Source organism: Mastomys coucha, unplaced genomic scaffold (genome assembly GCF_008632895.1).
Source record: "Mastomys coucha isolate ucsf_1 unplaced genomic scaffold, UCSF_Mcou_1 pScaffold8, whole genome shotgun sequence".
Lineage (NCBI taxonomy): Eukaryota > Metazoa > Chordata > Mammalia > Rodentia > Muridae > Mastomys > Mastomys coucha.
The window spans coordinates 6,083,598-6,104,078 of NW_022196914.1; the positions used below are offsets into that span (position 1 = coordinate 6,083,598).

The following is a 20,481-nucleotide window of genomic DNA, read 5'->3' on the forward strand; positions in this document are numbered from 1 at the left end:
GGGAAAGGGGATATTGTAAATAAAGAAAACATCTAATAAAAAAATTAAAATACTTGTTTGTATAAACACAAGGCCATATATTCTGAAGTTCTAGGCAATGTTCATGTAGAACTAACATCACATATCTCACCTCCTGTGCTTCATGGGCCATTAACTGGTCCATCAACAATCTACGTCGTCTTTTTTCCCTTTGCTCACGTGCAAAAGCGTCTTCTTCTAGGCGTTTCTGGATCTTTTTAATGTAGTCATCATCTGAGTAAGTGTTGAGCAGTTCTGCAGCTGTCTGGTCTGTTGTTTCTAAAGAAGTCTTGGATACACTAAAGGTAACAGATTCTTGTTAGATTTTAACACAGTGTGATCACATGTCCCTTCCTTGAAATAATAATGAAAGACTCCTGGAGAAAGTTGCTTTGCCCTTTGTTAATTTGTGAGTACAAGCATTGGGTAAATGTGGAGACCTGTAACTTACTGCTGATTCCAGTTTTTTACTTTCTTTCTTTCTTTCCTTCTTTCCTTCCTTCCTTTCTTCCTTTCTTTGTTTCTTTTTTAGAGATTTATTTATTATTATAAGTAGGTACACTGTAGCTGTCTTCAGACACACCAAAAGAGGGCATCAGATTTCATTACAGGTGGTTATGAGCCACCATGTAGTTGCTAGGATTTGAACTCACGACCTTCAGAAGAGCAGACAGTGCTCTTACCTGCTGAGCCATCTCACCAGCCCTCCAGTTTCTTTATATTAGTTTTAGATCTGTCCCTCAGAGATCCTTAGCATAGCTTTTTTTCTTAAGCTTATCTCTTCTCAGATCTTATGCTCTGCCATCTAGAGACCCTGGCTTCTCTTCTGCAACTTTCCACTGGCCTATTGTTTCTCCTGTTTTAAGTCAACAGTAGGCAAACTGTAGATAATCCAATGTCAGGGCAGATGCTTCAATGACAATAGGCTAGAAATGGAGAACACAGTTCCTCTGTGAATGGTCCCATCTACAGCCACTCTGTTCTCTCTCACAATGGTGCAGGTTACTCTACCCAAATGGGCATATGGCTTCCTAGGGCAGTGGCCCAGCCTTTGTTAGGGACTTAGCAGCTGAAAGTCGACCCTACCTCCCATGACTCAGCAGAGGTCTGACCAGGCATCAGCACAGGTCTTCCCAAAAGATGAGCACCAAAATTCAGTGAAATAAATGATCCCTTAGCATTAAATTCATAAACCTTTGAAAGTTATCATTAAAAGTGAAAGAAACAGTTTATGTGTGATCAATTGAATCATCAATACTCATCTGCATATGTCTTTTAAAAGGCATTAAAATGGCATGGTAGAGCTGTATAAAATATATGATAATGCTACTTGCCAAAGAATAATGAGTTTATATTATGAATTATAATTTTTCATGTTATCACTAATACATTTAATTTAGAATACAAGAGAATTTACTTAAAAAGAACACAAATGTATGTTACTAACACATCATGACTAAGCAGTCATCAATATTTATATAGGCAGAAGTCCTCCTACAAAAGCATTTTGTGTGTGTGTGTGTATGTGTGTGATTAATGCATAGTTGTTACATAGAGAGATTCTAGATCATAATTTGTACTTTTGTTACTCCCAGATAAGTTTTGAACTCATAAGACATTCTTTTCTTGTTCTCTGTACAAATAGTTGGTGGGCTAAATTTTAATAATACTTAAATAAAAAGAACATTATATTTATATTAATATTATATTTATTAAATAATATTACATTTGTTAAATGTTAACTTTAATTAATTTTATTTTAAATAATAAACATTAATCTTTATCAAATACAAAATAGACATTAAATATAAAATATTATATTTATGTATTTATTTTTATTGGTTATTTTATTTATTTACATTTCAAATATTATCCCCTTTCCCAGTTTCTACTCCATAAACTCTTTATCCCCTCCTACCTCCCCCTGCCTCTATGAGGGTGTTCCCCCATCCGCTCACCCCTCCTGCCTCAGTGCCCTAGTGTTCCCCTATCCTGGGTCATCAAGCTTCCACAGGAACAAGGGGCTCCCCTCCCAGTGATGCCAGGTAAGGCCATCCTCTGCAACATATCCAGCTGGATCTGTGGGTACCCCCTGTGTAGTCTTTGGTTGGTGGTTTAATCCCTGGTTGCTCTGGGATTCTGGTTGGTTGATATTGTTGTTCTTCCTATGGGGTTGCAAACCCCTTCAGCTCCTACAGTCCTTGCTCTAATTTCCTCATTGGGGATCCCAGCTCAATACAATGCTTGCCTGTGTACATCTGCATTTGTATTGATCCAGCTCTGGCAGAGCCTCTCAGGGGACAGTTATATCAGGCTCTTGTCAGTAAGCACTTCTTGGCATCAGTAATAGTGTCTGAGTTTGGTGTCAGCATATGGGATGGATCCTTATGTGGGACAGTCTCTGGATGGCCTTTCCTTCAGTTTCTGCTCCACTCTTTGTCTATGTATTTCTTTTTGACAGGAGAAATTCTGGATTAATATTTTTGAGGTGGGTGGGTAGTCCCATCACTTAACTGGGGGTCATGCCTATTCACTGGATATGGTCCCTACAGGTTCTCTCACCCCTTTGTTGGATATTTCAGCTAATGTCCTCACTGTTGGGTCCAGGGAACCTCTTGGGTCATCAGATCCTACTACAAAAGGCTATACTCAACAAAACTGGAAAACCTGGATGAAATGGACAATTTTCTAGACAGATACCAGGTACCAAAGTTAAATCAAGATCAGATCAACGATTTAAACAGTCCCATATCTTCTAATGAAATAGAAGCAGTCATTAATAGTCTCTCAACCAAAAATAGCTCAGGACCAGATGGGTTTAGTACAGAGTTCTATCAGTCCTTCACAAAAGACCTAATACCAATACTTCTCAAACTATTCCACAAAATAGAAACAGAAGGTACTGTAACCAATTCATTCTTTGAAGCCACAATTACTCTGATACCTAAACCACACAAAGACCCAACAAAGAAAGAGAACTTCAGAACAATCTCCCTTATGAATATCGATGCAAAAATACTCAATAAAATATCGGAAACTGAATCTAAGAACACATTAAAATGATCACCCATCATGATCAAGTAGGCTTCATCCCAAGGATGCAGGGATGGTTCAATATATGTAAATGCATCAATGTAATCTACTATATAAACAAACTCAAAGAAAAACATTTGATCATCTCATTAGATGCTGAGAAAGCATTTAAAAAAATCCAATACTCCTTTATGATAAAAGTCTTGGAAAGATCAGGAATTCAAGGCTCATACCTAAAAATAGTAAAGGCAATATACAGTAAACCAGTAGCCAACATCAAGCTAAATGGAGAGAAACTTGAAGCAATCCCACTAAAATCAGGGACTAGACAGGCTACCCACTCTCTCCCTACTTATTCAATATAATACTTGAAGTCCCAGCTAGAACAATTAGACTACAAAAGGAGATCAAAGGGATACAAATTGGAAAGGAAGAAGTCAAGTTATCACTATTTTCAGGCAATATGATAGTATACTTAAGTGGCCCCAAAAATTCCACCAAAGAACTTCTAAACCTGATAAACAACTTCAGCAAAGTAGCTGGATATAAAATTAACTCAAACAAATCAATGGCCTTCCTCTACACAAAGGATAAACAGGCTGAGAAAGAAATTAGGGAAACAACACCTTTCACAATAGTTACAAATAATATAAAATACCTTGGTGTGACTCTTAACTAAACAAATGAAAGGTCTGTATGACGAGGACTTCAAGACTCTGAAGAAAGAAATGGCAGAAGACCTCAGAAACTGGAAAGATCTCCCATGCTCATGGATTGGCAGGATCAATATAGTAAAAATGGCCATCTTGCCAAAAGCAATCTAGAGATTCAATGCAATCCCAATGAAAATTCCAATTCAATTCTTCACAAAGTTAGAAAGAACAATTTGCAAATTCTTCTCCAATATCAAAAATCCTAGGATAGCAAAAACTATTCTCAACAATAATAGAACTTCTGATTGAATCACCATCCTTGACCTTAAGCTGTACTACAAAGCAATTGTGATGAAAGGTATTGGTATAGTGTCAGGCAGGTGGATCAATGGAATAGAAATGAAGACCCAGAAATGAACCCAGATACCTGGGGTCACTTGATCTTTGACAAAGGAGCTAAAACCATCCAGTAGAAAAAAAGACAGCATTTTCAACAAACAGTGCTGGATTAGCTGGCAGTTAGCATGTAGAAGAATGTAAATTGATCCATTCCTTATCTCCTTATTCAAACCTCAAGTCCAAGTGGATCAAGGACCTCTACATAAAACCAGATACACTGAAACTAATAGAAAAGAAAGTGTGTAAGAGCCTCGAGCACATGGGCACAGGGGAAATTTTCCTGAACAGAACACCAATAGCTTATTCTCTAAGATCAAGAATTGACAAATGGGTCCTCATAAATTAACAAACCTTCTATAAGGCAAAGGACACTGTCAATAGAACAAAATGGCAACAAACAAATTGGGAAAAGATCTTTACCAATCCTATATCTGATAGAGGGCTAATATCCAATGTATACAAAGAACTCAAGAAGTTAGACTCCAGAGAACCAAATAACCCTATTAAAAATGGGGTCCAAAGGTAAACAAAGAATTCTAAACTGAGAAATATTGAATGGCTGAGAAGCACCCAAAGAAATGCTCAACATCCTTAGTATTCAGGGAAATACAAATCAAAACAACCCTGAGATTCCACCTCATACCAGTCAGAACAGCTAAGATCAAAAACTCAGATGACAATAGATGCTGGCAAGGATGTGGAGAAAGAGGAACATTCTTCCACTGCTGGTGGGATTGCAAGCTGGTAAAACCATTCTGGAAATCAGTTTGACAGTTCCCCTAGAAATTGGATATAGTACTACCAGAAGACCCAGCTATACCACTCCTGGGCATATACCCAGAAGATGCTCCAACATGTAGTAGGGACACATGTTCCACTATGTTCATAGCAGCCTTATTTATAATAGCCAGAAACTGGAACCAACCTAGATATCCCTCAACAGAGGAATGGATACAGAAAAATGTGGTATATTTACACAATGGAGTACTACTCAGCTATTAAAGCAATGAATTTATGAAATTCATAGGCAAATGGATGGATCTGGAGGATATAATCTTGAGTGAGGTAACCCAATCACAAAAGAACATACATGGTATGCACTCACTGATAAGTGGATATTAGCCCAGAACCTTGGAATACCCAAGATACAATCTACAAACTATGTAAAACTCAAGAAGAAGAAAGACCAAAGTTTGGATACTTTGATCCTTTTTAGAAGGGGAAACAAAATACCCATGGAAGGAGTTGTAGAGACAAAGCATGGAGCAGAGACTGAAGGAATGACAATCCATAGACTGTCCCACCTGGGGATCCATCCCATATACAATCACCAAACCCAGACACTATTGTGGATGCCAACTAGTGCTTGCTGACAAGAGCCTGATATAGCTGTCTCCTGAGAGGCTCTGCCAGTGCCTGAAAAATACTAAAGTGGATCCTCACAGCCATCCATTGGACTGAGCACAGGGTCCCCAATGAAGGAGCTAGAGAAAGGACCCAAGGAGCTGAAGAGGTTTAAGGCCCCATAGGAGAAACTACAATATGAACTAACCAGTACTCCCAGAGCTCCCAGAGACTAAACTACCAACCAAAGAGTACACATGGTGGGACTCATGGTTCTAGCTGCATATGTAGCAGAGGATGGCCTAGTTAGTCATTAATAGGAGGAGAGGCCCTTGGTCCTATGAAGGTTCTATGCCCCATTGTAGGAGAATGCCAGGGCCAGGAAGTGTGAGAGGGTGGGATGGTGAGCAGGAGGAGAGAATAGGGGGGGTTTCAGAGGGGAAACCAGAAAAGGGAAAACATTTGAAATGTAAATTAAAAAAATATTTAATAAAAAAAGAAAAAAACAACCAACCAAAAGCAAGCAAACAAACAAACAAACAAAACCAAGCTAGTATAAAGTTTCTAAATAATTCCAGAACATCCTCACCTAAAAATTCAAAGTGAATTTAAAAAGTAGTTAGTGATCAAAAGTCCTTAAAAAGCTTGTTGTCCCAGAATTTTTGTCTGGATTGAGCCTCCAGCCCCGTGACATCCTATAATGACACCCTGAGCTGTTGGACTCTCCATTCTATGACTACTTCCAAGTTTGTTTGGAAATCTCTGGCAAGTTTAAATTGAACCTTCTGGGGAAACATCAACAACACAAAACCAATTCCAAAACAAAACAGAAAGGAATTAAAAGAATAGCCCCCCCCCCAAAAGACCCCTCCATACTTGTGGATCAGCAGAATCATGGCAGGAGAGACAATAAACCATGAAGAGACAAGGACAGAGTTCCAGATCTTCCTTGTCACCTATGTACCTTGAAGTATTCTGCTCTTACAGGACAGAGACAAAGACGATAAAGGCTATGTAGATTGAGGTAGGACATATGCAATTTGTGCAGAGGGCAAGAAAAAGGAAATATGAGTATTTTCCATTTTTATTGGTTTTTTTCAGTATTTGACCATTTTACTACTTGTTTTCTGACTTTTCACTTCTCGTTGAACTCTGAATTCCCTCACTCAGAACCATTAAACTGGAACTGAAGTGTGTTGTTGACTTTGGGGAAGTCTCTCTAAATATGGAATTCTTTCCCATTCTGGAAGATGTAAATTAGATAGTTTCTATTTTTATTTTTTCTCATTTTTTTATTGGATATTTTCCTAATTTACATTTCAAATGTTTTCCCCTTTCCAAGCCTCCCCTTCAGGAACCCCCTATCGCATCGCCTCTCCCCCTGCCTGTATGACGGTGTTCTCCCTCCCACCTACTCACCCCTGTTTTCCCTCTGTGGCATTCCCGTACACTGGGGCATGAAACACTCTCAGGCCCAAGGGCCTCTCCTCCCACTGATTCGAACAAGGCTATCCTCTGCCACATATGCAGCTGGAGCCATGGGTCTCTCCAAGTATACTCTTTGGTTGGTGGTCCAGTTCCTGATAGCTCCGGGGGCTGGGGGGTCTAGAAAACTCTGCACTGCATCTAAAGTAGCAGCATCTAATAGGCTATTTTCAAGGACCTACAATAAGAAATAAAGGGATATGGGGTATGTTCATATTTCGGTAAATGAAGCTATTAAAGGAGCACAATTTACAGAAGAAACAAAATTGCATGCCGTTTGGTGAGAAACCTCATTCAATATACTTTATTGCTATAATCTGTAATAAACACACAGAACCTGACATGAAAGAAAACAAAGTCCAACTAAGGCTTTACCAGAGCACTTTTAAATTAGGGTAACACTTTTAGTAAATGTTAAAAAATGGATGTGAATGCAACAAAATAAACAGCACAGAAAAATAAAGTGACTTTTCATTTCCTGATACCCACATTTGCATGATGGATCAAAGTTGTTAATGAAAAGTCTGAATTTTAAGTCATGTTACATGACCTATTTGTAAATGCTCAAAGGTTCTTCAGAGCACTAAGTGTGTGAGAAGTGAAACGTGCCCTACCTTTCTTTAGCTTGGAGATCCTTTTTTATTAGTGCTTCAAATTTCTTAATCTCGTTGGCCACATCCTTTAAAGAAAATTTGTCATCAGTTCTCTGCCTTGAAAAGCCAATGAGAAACATCATCATGTTCAATCAGTTTTAAAAGGTGACTCATAGTACTAATTCAAAATAATTTAGTGCCAAGTTAAGACAAGGTAGACTACTTTTATAGTTGTGATTCGTTCTTTTAGATGAGGCTATCCTAAAACAATATAGAAATTGTCTCACCCAGATCACTTATTTTATGATTCTCTCCTGTCATTTTAAAACTCTGTGTGTGTGTGTGTGTGTGTGTGTGTGTGTGTGTGGACAACCTCTCATTTCACTTCTTCCTTCAATCTTGTTTTATTTGGGGTCTCGTGTTCTCTGCTGGGAATGATACTGTCGCTGGTCCCATCTCAAAACATGTGTACTAGGTTACAGACAGAGATATGTTTCCTTATTGGTGCAGTAAGATCAACCATAGAATCATCTCTGCAGAAGGAAGTCTCTCTCTCTCTTTTTTTTTTTTATTGGTTTTTCGAGACAGGGTTTCTCTGTGTATCCGTGGCTGTCCTGGAACTCACTCTGTAGACCAGGCTGGCCTGGAACTCAGAAATCTGCCTGCCTCTGCCTCCCAAGTGCTGGGATTAAAGGTGTGTGCCACCATGCCTGGCAGGCAGTCTCATTTTAGTAGTGCACCAAAGGATACTAATGTAATTGACACTGATCAGCGTCCAGGCACATGCTTTTAAAATATAAATATTTCCTACAGGTGTTTGTGTTGCGTGTTTTAAACATTTCCCATGCAACCTAACTTACTCTATAACCTCTCTAAATAATTTCAGCTCATGCTTATGTACTACAAATCTTTATTAATAAATCTTCAAAGACTCAGGGAAATTAAGTTGCTAAGTACAAAAATGGAGGTAGAAAAATATGTGAATAATATGCTTTAAAATCCGAATCTGAAATATTTTATTAGAGTTTCATAAACGAGGCATAGATCAATACACAATACTGTGGGTTTAGGGATCTAGGCCAATGTCTTCTTAACCAGCACCTGTCTGCTCCAGTAAACTATGTCAGCATCTAGATTTCAGTTCCCTTTACATTGATTAAGGAAGAAGGTAATACAGAACTGAGAGGAAACAAATCAATAAAAAGTGAAGTGACGCCGGGCGGTGGTGGCGCACGCCTTTAATCCCAGCACTTGGGAGGCAGAGGCAGGTGGATTTCTGAGTTCGAGGCCAGCCTGGTCTACAGAGTGAGTTCCAGGACAGCCAGGGCTATACAGAGAAACCCTGTCTCAAAAAAACAAGAAAAAAAAAAAAAAGAAAAAGTGAAGTGACAGTCCATATCTTGAGCGATGTTGAATTAGTCATAATTATTGTTTCTTAGGTCAACAAAAATAGAAGCAATCAGGAATTATCATTACAACATAGTTATTACCTTCCCACATCATAATTAGATTTATCCTATTGGAATGTTGACACTCGGTGTGTTCTAGTAAAATATGTCTCCACTGCAGGTATTTTAATTTAAAATGTTTTAACAGCAGCAAGTCAATTAACATTTCTGGGATTCATAAGAAGCCACATTGCATGGTAAAGAGGAACAGTATGTTCCCAACACTTACCCAATTTAGTGGACTCCCTATAAACATAGGAGTCCAAGGAGAAACCCCAACGTTGGGAATTTTATCTCCCTGGGCTAAAGTTACATCCTGCTACTGAGCAAACAAGAGTTTTGAAAAGAAATTTAAAAACTTTGGAAGGTCTCTCTTGCATAGTGCAGAGAAAGAGGGCATTCTTACCAGACAGGCCTCGAACTCAGAAATCCACCTGCCTCTGCCTCTGCCTCCCAAGTGCTGGGATTAAAGGCTTGCACCACCACTGCCCGCTACAAAAGAGGGCATTCTTTATTAAGAGAAACACAAGACAACAAGTGACCACCACTTACCTCTGCCTCCTTTTTCTTTTTCATCAGTTTTTGAGCTTCAATAGCTTTCAAAGTACGGTTAGGTTCAGGCTTGGGGATCTGTATAATGGCTGCTTGGATTTTGGCCATTATCTCATTTTGTCGTCTTCTGTTTAAGCGTTGCTGAGTATGGCATACACATTAATTTTTTCATTCAACTTGTCAAAATAGTAAGAATGTGACATATATACAGATACACAAATACATAAGTTATCTGTTGAAAATTTCAGAACTTAGGAATTAACAAATGCATAAGATGTCACAATTGCCTAGTATTAGAAAGACGTTATTGGCATTATTTACACTGAAAATTATGATGCTAAACACAATACTGAAATGTTAAAATTATGACTAGATAGTGTATGTATTGTCATTATGTGCATTGGTACAAGAATAGTCAGGGACTTTAAATACAAAAATATGATGGTTCTTTATCAACGCTGCATTCATGACCGGCCCAAATATTAGAATCAATTCTTTCTCTCAGGAATCCCCCAAAGACTCTATAGATCCAACAGCTGCCACTAGGAAAGTCAGCTTCTCCCAACTAATCTACCTATACATGAGTCAGGAAAAACCTCAGTTACTTGCCTGACACCAAAATATAAAGCATTATTGGGTTATCTCTTAAGACAGGCAATATTTATTTTAAGGACAATATAAAGCGAATGAAGTGATTGAAAGAAAAAATGTCTAAAATATATATTATTAAGTATTTTAAGATTGAACATTTTATGAAAATGATTCATGTCTTTATTAATAAAGTGTTGTATTATAACTAAATTCCTTAATTTCTACATCCAAGAAAAATTAAACTTACGACTAAAATGCAGAAGTTATCATTTTAAATTTTTGATTTCACCTTCTAAAAATGTGAATTTCTACTTTATTGCCATATGTTTATTTCGTGTGGATTTTTATTTCATAACATAGGTTTATCTTCTTTTTCTTAAGAAAATGGGAAAACTACAGGCTTTGAAACTTGTCTTGTTTATTTCCTATGGCCATGTTTCACAATCTCTCTTCCACATAATTTGACTTGTCTTTCTCTGGAGGTTTCCTGTATTATACTTGGCTTTTCACACCTGGACTGGATGGTTCAATGCATTTGAGTCTCAGCTCTTGACCTCAGCTTAGACATTGCACTTAGAGTGCCCTGTCTCTGCTATGCAGAAGCACTGAAGAATGATTCTGCCCTCTGGAAACTAATGGAAGGGTTTCTATAATTTGTCTCTTGAATGTGTCACTCCTTCCCCACAAGAAGCTCACTCCATCCAGGATATATTAGCTTCCTGACATATTAATCAATTTAAAAAGCAAGTTTCAAATATAATAGGGAGAGCAAAAATTCCATTGCCTGTAGTTAGCACACTCTATACATCCATCCATTTGAAATCCTCGTACAAGTCTTTAATGATTTGATGATGTTTTTCCTCCCATGTCTTTAAAGACACAGATCATTAAAGACTTTTTTTCAAAGAGGTTTTAGAATCAGCAGTGACTTACACAAAGCAATAGCTAGGGGCAGTGAAGATAAGATGCTTCACATAGTTGGGGAGGGAAGCAATCAGAGAAGTAACCCTCTAAAATAAATGGAGCAGGATATAGAGACTGGGACATTGCAGAGAATGGGACAGAATGGGGCATGGGGGAAGCATCCCTTCTGTCTTCCACAGGGATATAAGGGCTGAGGTCCTTTGGCCAGTAGGGGAGCTAGCAGCAAATCCTTTCCCAAAGGAACTGAGGACAAATTTCATCCAGTGAAAGAAAGTTGTCCCATTAGGCAGGTGATAACTCTCAGCCACAGGTGCAGGGAGAGTGAGTGTGAACCAAGATGGGAAGAGGGAGGATCCAGTGATGTAAAGCAAAGCCATTGATTATGAAATGCAATCTATCCAGGGAGGATCCAGTGAGGTAAAGCAAAGCCATGCATCACGACATGCAATCTCTCTGTGCTGCTGCCTATGCAATGTGTGCTTACTACAGGCAGAAATGAACCACCAAATATACTAGGTACTAACAAATTTTCAGGAAGAAAATAAATGATCTATGGAACCTTTTCGATATTAAAGTGTCTTTGCTCTTCCTCAAGTTTTTGAATTTTTTCAAACTTCTCAAAATGCATTCGGGCAAGATCTTCTTTCATTTGTTTACACTTTTCTTGAAACCTGCATGTAACTCGCATCAAATTGAAATCGGTTTGGCGTGGTATCAGGTTTTTAAGTCTCTAGATGAAGAAAGCATTTAAAAGGTTTTGGTTACTGGAGACTAAAAGGTATGCTGGCATTGCAATCATACACATTTTGTATTGAATGTAGAATTTATAGACATCAGTCACTTTTGCTAATTAAAATAAATTAAAACTATGTCAGTCATGTAAATCACTAAAATCTTTAGTGGTGTGTGGACAACAAAAATAATATTTATACTTATTCTTACAAAATGGTGTCATATATATATTTACATTTTGCCTGCTCTTGATTTCCTTCTTTTTTCTTTAATCAAAGACCTCTTTCCTTTTGGTCCTCATACAACATCCTGTTCTCATCCCAGTCTTTTCCTCCACTAATTGTTATTTCTGTTTCTATAAAATATGTTTTATACCTCCTTTAAACTCCTATTCCCCAGCTACTGCTTGACTGTCTTATTTCCATGTTTCTTGAGAAGGTACTCTGTGCTCTCTTTCTCCTCATCTTTAAATCACTATGATATATAACATTCTACAGAAACATTTTTTTTTCCTTCCTAGCATACAAACATGAAGTCCATGGAGGCTTTCACAATGTCATCTTTGTGCAAGCACTTGGGATAAAATCAGAACTCAATAAAAGTCTATACAGTGTATAACTGACTCTTGAAGCCCTTACAGCTCATTGTATATCGTCTTCACTAAGCTACATAAAAGTCCAGTGTCAGTGCAGGTAGAAAAAGAAATCATCTTTGTCTATAGAGCTGGGAGAAGTGAGGGAGAAGTTGATTGATTTGAGTGATTGACTTGAGTCAACCAAGCTGGAACATTGAAGAAGAATCCAGCACTGAGTTGCTTAGCTTTATGCCTCTTCTGCCTGCTCATGATTTCTCAGTTTACTTGCTACCAGACTAATACAGGCATCCAAGTAAAGTAGAGCAGTTTGAAATTGGAGTTAGCAAACTAAAAAGTTAACAGTTCATCAAAACACTTTTGTTTTTCTGAATTTTACAATGCTTAAGTATTTTCCTAGGCATTAGAAGCACTCAAATCTTAAAGACACGTGGCAAACTGATGAGGAACAAGTAGCACCAGGAGATTAACACAACAGCTCTACTCATTACAAGGAAGAATCTACATGAGCTGGGTAGACAGCAGAGATGGGAAAGATGTTTGGGAAGGAGGAGAGATGAGATTGGGATGTTTGAGTGGAAGGGCAAGAATAGTCTAGACATAGTCAAGGACACTCTGTCAATAAACATAAAAGAAATTGCCTTTGTGCTGAGCAGTATAAAGAAGAATGTTGAGACTGTTTGGTGAATGAATGTGGAGGTTGCTCTCGATGGGGATACAATGTATATAAAGCTGAAGAAGTCTGTGTTGAAGAGCCCTGTGATCTAGCTGAAGTCCTGATGCTTGTGAGATAGTCTAGCAGGTTGCTGCAGTGGCCCCTGAGGAAATCTTAGGCAACATAGTAGCAGGAAAACATAGAGAGGAAAGGAGCAGGTATAGAACTTAATGGTATGTATAAAGACTAGGCAGGTTCTATTTACAGATAATTTATGAGATTATTTACTGGAGAATGAAAGGTATGCTGACATTAACACAGATTTTTTAGGAGATAATTTATGAGAGAATAAAAGGTATGCTGACATTGCAATCGTACAAATTTTTGTATTAAATATAAAATGTATACACATCACCACTGTTGATAATTAAAATAAATTAAAACCCATGTCAATCATGTTAATCACTAAAATCTTTGATTGTGTGTGGACAACAAATTAATGAAAAAGAGGGCATGCCTTTAGAAGGGAACAAGGGTGTATATTGGACAGTTTGGAGTTAGGAAAAAGAAGGGAAAATGATGTAATTATATTTAGTTTCAAAAATAAAAGGGAAAAAGTTCTGGGAAAGAGAAACAGATTTGGATAAACTATTTGTAATGTGACTAGGAAACAGGGAGCTGGGAAGGGTAGATGAACAAATTATAGACATTGGCATAAAATAACACACAGAATGGCTAGTAACACAAATAGCCTAAATTGAGCATCCCCAAGACTACAATCTCACAGCCAGTCCACAGCAACACTAGTTTTTCCCGTGGGAACGCCTATTAGGTCTCTTTCTGTACCTACCTCTCGAAAAGCCTCACTTTTGAGGGCCTGAAGCCTCAAGTTTGTCTGGGGTTGCATGGTTTGTATCTCTAATCCAGTCAGCCCTGTTTTCTTCTTTTTCTGAAGAGCAATGTACAACTGATACAGAAGTTTGGTTGCTGCCCCGGGCTTTTCTGTGATAATGCTTTGAGCCACATTCTGATCAAACTGTACACCCAGCAGGTGAAGCGTTGGTTGCAAGCGGGAGAAATTATTAAGTTTGGCAGTTGAGCCCCTAAAGGCAATAATATGTTTATAATTATACATTAACGCCAAATGTAAACACCCAATGTCAGAAGTACTATTATGATACGATACTGTGAAATATCCCAACTGCTCTTAGATGCTTGCTTTTTCTTAAACGACTCAGTAATGAAAATGCATGGGGATATTTTTCCCATTGGTTAAGTTTACTAAACTTTATTTTTCTTGAAATAATCTAAAATTTATTATTTTAATTTAGTACATGCTGTAAATTGCCAATAAAATTTAATAAAGGAAATAAGCACTAAAACAGACAAATATATGCTTCTTAGTGGGTAAAAAGACTATAGTTTTGAAAACTACATTTTATTCTAAAGGCAAAATTGCAATTCAAATTTCCATTGTATTAAGCTAATATCTTAAGTTAGTCCTAAATTTTAAATTGACAACTCTAACAATGATCTTCTTAGATGCTCTCAATATTACTTAACTGAAGATATTAGCTATGCAAATCATTCTGTTACCCTTCAATATGTAGTTTATGGTAATTCTTTGATATGAAAAATCTACAATTTGAAATTTTATTATTTTTAATTATTTAATTTCAACACAGCCTCAGACTTTAAGAAACAAATGAATTCTTTTATTGTGGTAAAGCTTGACGTCAGGGATGGTGATTCCTCCCACTAGAATCACCATCCCTGACGTCAAGCTTTATTACAGAGCAATAATGATAAAAACTGAATGGTATTGTACAGAGACAGACACATTGATCAATGGAATAGAATTGAAGACCCACAAATAAAACCACACACTTACAGACACTTGATCTTTGACAAAGATGCCAAAAATATACAATGGAAAAAAGAAAGCATCTTCAAGAAATGGTGCTGGTCTAACTGGCTGTATGTAGGTAGAAAAATGCAAATAGACCCATATTTGCCATCTTGCAAAAAGCTCAAGTCCAAGTGGATCAAGGACCTCAACATAAAACCAGATACACTGTATCTAACAGAAGAGAATGTGGAAAGAGCTTTGAACTCTTTGGTACAAGGGGACATTTCCTAAATAGAATTCCAATGGCTCATGCTCTAAGATCAAGAATTGATAAATGTGACCTCATGAAACTGGAAAGCTTCTGTAAGGCAAAGGACATAGTCAATAAGACAAAACAGCAACCTACAGATTGGAAAAAATATCTTCACTAACCCCACCCCTGATAGAGGGCTAATATCCAAAATATATAAAGAACTCAAGAAATTAATCACCAAAAAAAAAAAAAAAAAAAAAAAAAAAAAAAAAAACCAAGCAAACAACCCAATCAAAAAATGGGGTATAGAACTAAATGGAGAATTCACAACTGAGAAATCTTGAATGGCTGAGAAGCACCTAAAGAAATGTTCAAAGTCCTTAGTGATCAGAGAAATGCAAATTATAACGACCCTGAGATTTCTTCCATCTTACACCAGTCAGAATGGGTAAGATCAAAACCTCACTAGACAACACTTGTTGGAAAGGATGTAGTGAAAGAAGAACACTCTTCCATTTCTGGTGGGATTGCAAACTGGTACAAGCACTCTGGAAATCTATTGGAAATAGATCCGCCTGAAGACCCAGCTATACCATTCTTGGGAATATACCCATAAGATGCCCCACCATGCCCCAGGAGCATGTGTTCCACTATGTTCATAGCTGCCTTATTTGTGATAGCCAGAAGTTGGAAACAACCCAGATGTCCCACGACAGAAGAATGGATACAGAAAATGTGGTTCGTTTACACACTGGAATACTACTCAGCTATTAAAATCGAGGGCATTGTGAGTTTTGCAGGCAAATGGATGCAACTAGAAAATATCATCCTGAGTGAGGTAACACAGACCCCAAAGAACATGCATGATATTTATTCACTAATAAGTGGGTATTAGCCAAAAAAAAAAAAAAAAAAAAAAAAAAAAAAGTACAGAATACCCAAGATACAGTCCACAGAACTCGAAAAGGTCAACGAGCTGAAGGGCCCAAGTGAGAACGCTTCAGTCCCACTTGGGAGGGAGAAGAAAGTAATCACAAGTTGGGAGGGAAAGAAGAACCTGGGAGGGAAAGTGGACGTGGAGGGGACGTAGGGAGGAGAGGGAACCTGATCTGGTATTGGGCGAAGGAAAAGGACTGAAGCCCTGAGGGCCGGCAGAAAGAATGGAAATAGGCAACTTTGGGAAGTAGGAGGTTGGTGGTACCCTTCAGAATGCACCAGAGACCAGGGAGGTGAGAGACTCTCAGGACTCAAAGGGAGGGACCTTAGATGAAATGCCTGACAGTAGGGAGAGGGAACTTATAGAGCCCACTTCCAGCAGGAAGACAGGGCATAAAATGAGGGAGGGGGGCCATCCTACAGTCATAAATCTGACCCATAATTATTCTTGTGTAAAAGAATTTCAGGGGTAGAAATGGAGAGGGTTTGAGGAAAAGAAGGTCCAGAGTCAGGTCCAAAGTGGGATCCAGCACAAAGGGGGGGATCTCAAAGACTGACACTATTACTGAGGCTATGGAGCACTCACAAAATGGCACCTAGCATGACTGCACTCCAAAAAATCCAACAAGCAGCTGAAAGAGTCAGATGCAGATATTTGCACTCAACCAATGGACAAAAGCAGTTGGCCCCTGTTGTTGAATTAGGGAAGACTGAAAGAAGCTGAGGAGAAGGGCAATCCTGTAGTACCAGCAGTCTCAATTAATCTAGACCCCAGAGATCTCTCAAACAGTGGACCACCAAACAGGCAGCATACACGGGCTGCTGTGAGGCTCCCAACACATATACAGGAGAGGACTGCTGAGTCTGTGTTCATTCAGAGATGATGTACCTAACCCTCAAGAGACTGGAGGCCTCAGGGAAATAAGAGGTCAGGTGGGGTGGGGAATGGGGACATCTACGTGGAGACAGGGGTTAGGGAGAAGGTATGGGATATGGAACAGCTGGAGGGTGAACAGGGTATGGGGGAATAAAATATGGAATGTAAATAAATAAATGAATAAATAGTTTAAAAAAGGGAATGGGAGGACTTGGGGGAAGTTAGAAGGAAGGGAGAAAATTATGTAAATACTGTAGACATATGAAAAACTAAATAAAAAATATTTATATATAAAAACAAACAAAAAAGAAACTAATGAATTCATTAACTTTCTCCAACACTTAGTATTCTACTAAACAACCATATTACGAAGGGTATACCTATTTATTAAGTTTAATTAATTTTAAATTTTTATTGTTATATGGGCCTAGAGAGATAGCTTAAGATCACTTGCTGCACTTCCAGAAAACATGGGTTTTATTCTCCACGCACACATATCAGCTCACAGCTATCTCTAAATCCAGTTTCAGGGTATCCTCATGTCATTATTTGGCCTTCATAGACACTAGGCATTCATGTGGTGTACATACACACATTCAGTTAAAACCTCATGCACACAAAGTAAGTTGAAAATCACTGATGTGTTAAAAAATAAACAAGATGCAATTAAATTTTTGGTGTTCATAGTTAGTGAGAAACATATTTGAATAAAAGGTAATAAAATTAGATGCTGCTTCAGAGATCTCAAGAGCTCTATAACTATTAGTGATTAAAAGAGACATTCAGTTCATTTTCAGCTGTTGTGACTATCATCAACTCAGACCCATAAACAAGTTTTAGGCTTTGGCCTGGATTCTTTCAACTTTTTAAAAAAGAGATTAATTTATTTTATATATGTGAACATAGTCTCATTGTCTTCAGACAGAGTAGAGAAGGGCACTAGATCTCATTACAGATGATTTTGAGCCACCATGTGGCTGCTGGGAATTGAACTCAGGACAGCCAGTGCTCTTAATCACTGAGCCATATCTCTAGACTTGGCCTGGATTCTTATCTTCCAACATTTAAATCCAATCTTTAATACAAAGACCATTCTGAGTATACTTGAATATAATCAAAATGCATACCTAAAGTTCTTCCTCTGAATTGAGAGTTGCTGTATATTTGAGTGACTGTAAAATAAAAGTGTGCAATAGAGTCTAATGTACATCACCCACCATGCATATTCTGAAAGATGGTAACTGAGAGTTACATGTCCAAGCTTAGGTTGGGTCATATGTTGGCTAAAGTGTTTATGGACGTCATAATTCAGAAGGGAGAATGCAAAGAAAGGCCATCATGAATCAATCTCACATTTTTTCCAAAGTTTCTCCCTTAGCCCTCTAGTCAAAAGAGCTGCCCCCCCCACCTTCTCACTTGTATTACTTCCTGAATAGAGTGTTTGTTAATATTATAGTCTGGCTTCCAGTTTGGTTTTAAGATGGCATTAATGAACTCAAACAACTATGAAGGGTAAAACAAAAGTTCTCCCTGGAAGATAGAATGGATATTGTAAATTCCCAACCAGCCAAACTTTAAAGAACACAACTTGAGGAATCTCGGGAAATCCCCGATTGTTAAGGTGTATGCACAGTCAACATCGTGGTGGAATAATCAGCTCTTGTTTTTGGAAACAGAAAAACAGCTGGGACACCTTTCCTCTGGAGACAGAGCATATGATGTAAATGATGACCTCTGAGGGAATAAGGATCGTGCACTGGGAAATGGTTCCTTGCCCTCTGCTTACCATCTTTGTTTGCTAAGGGACTAAGGTCTCCTCTCCACTTGCCACCAGCTCACAGAACACATCTTCTCTCAGCAAAGGAAATGCTACCCTCTGGAAGATATTTCCTTATTCACTATTTTTTCCTTTTAACTGATCTGCTTTGGTGAAACTAACACTGTTTTAAATTGAATAATCCTCTCAGAGTTAGACAAATTATTCTTAAAATTAAGTCATTTCTAAGACATGTAACTTTATGTCATTAGCAGTGTATAAAGTACAATTTTCCTTTCAGATTATAATAAAGATACAAAAAGTGTGAGGTGATGATCATATGCCTTATCTTAGGGTTTCTACTGCTCTGATAAAACACCATGATAAAAAGCAACTTGGGGAGGAATGGTTTATTTTCATTTTAAACTCCCAACCTGAAGCTGGGCAAGAACTGAATGTGGGCAGGAACCTGGGGTAATGTTTCCAGAGACAAGTGCTGCTTCCTGCGTTGCTTTCCGTGGCCTGCTGGTTTAGAACTGACACACCTCACTATCCACTGAGCTTTGCTTCCAAGAACCCTGCACATGTCAAAATCTACTAAAATGGCAATACTGCTGTCACATAATTTAAGTGGATACTCTTTTATAGTTTAAGTCTTCTCTAGATTGCAGTGTAACTTCCTTGGATGTTTTCAGCCCCTGCGTTAATCCATGGATGAAGAATGTTGACGTGGAAGATTCACTATGCACCTGAAATACTGATATTGCATAAAAAATGGGATTGGAATAGTTCTTTAAAATTTCTATGGATAATCAGGTATAGACTTTGACACTGATTTCTTGATTATAGAAATGATATTGTGAATTTACCATGGCTGAGAGAACACTGCTTTGAGTACAGTTTTAAGGATACTTGCAATTTATTTGACGCATGTCCTAGGTTACTCGGCTGCTATGATAAAAGTTATGAGAACATGTTTATTTGACATACACTTTTCAATCATGGGACATCACTGAGGAAGGACATGAAGCACTGAGAAGTGCTGCTTATTATGGGCTTGCTCTCTATGAAATGCTGGGCTTGCTTACTTATGTTACCTGGGTGTCCAAAGGTGGAACCAGCTACTGTGGGCTTGGTCCTCCTGCACATCAATCAATAGTCAATAATCATACTAATGATAATGATGATGATGATGATGATGATGATGATGATAATAATAATAATAATAATAATAATAATAATAATAATAATGTTCCCTGACATGTTCACTGGCCAATCTGATGGAAGTAATCCTGCTTTCTAAGTGTCTCTACTTTATGTCAAGTTGACAAAAAAAACTAATAAGGAGCTAACTTTTGTCTAACCATTTTCCAATATTTTGGACACCTGGGTTTTGTCATTATTCTAATAAAACTAACATAAACAAATAATCCCAACAATATTCTAAGGAAAAGTATCACCAATATGTCATTAAAACAGAGAGAAGACAAGAACTAAGTCTGCTGGAAAAAGTAAGAGGTTTCAAGATGGGTGGAAATTTAGATGGATCTTAAGAATTTTTTCAAAGTGATAGTGAAAGAGAAATAACATGCAAAGATTCATGTCTAGGTTTGAATGAGGATGGCCCCCATAAGCTCACATATTTGAATGCTTGGTCTCCAGTTGGAACTATTTGGAATGGATTTTGAGGTTTGGCTTTGTTGGAGGATGTATGTCTCTGAGGGTGGGCTTTGAAGTTTCTAAAGCCCACATCATTCCTACTTAGCACTTCTCTCTCTCTCTCTCTCTCTC

General features: G+C 37.9%; 1 protein-coding gene across 2 annotated transcripts in view; it reads right to left on the reverse strand.

Annotated features, from left to right (window-relative positions):
• The window catches only part of Spef2 (sperm flagellar 2), a 182,379-nt gene that overhangs the window by 145,051 nt on the left and 16,847 nt on the right, over positions 1-20,481 (reverse strand). For both annotated transcript variants that reach the window (XM_031360243.1, XM_031360242.1), the window contains exons 3-7: positions 13,870-14,122; positions 11,600-11,770; positions 9,526-9,666; positions 7,547-7,611; positions 131-317 (exon numbers count right to left, since the gene is read on the reverse strand). In XM_031360243.1, coding sequence (XP_031216103.1) covers positions 131-317; positions 7,547-7,611; positions 9,526-9,666; positions 11,600-11,770; positions 13,870-14,122 — 817 coding nt within the window. The remainder of the gene's footprint in view (positions 1-130; positions 318-7,546; positions 7,612-9,525; positions 9,667-11,599; positions 11,771-13,869; positions 14,123-20,481) is intronic.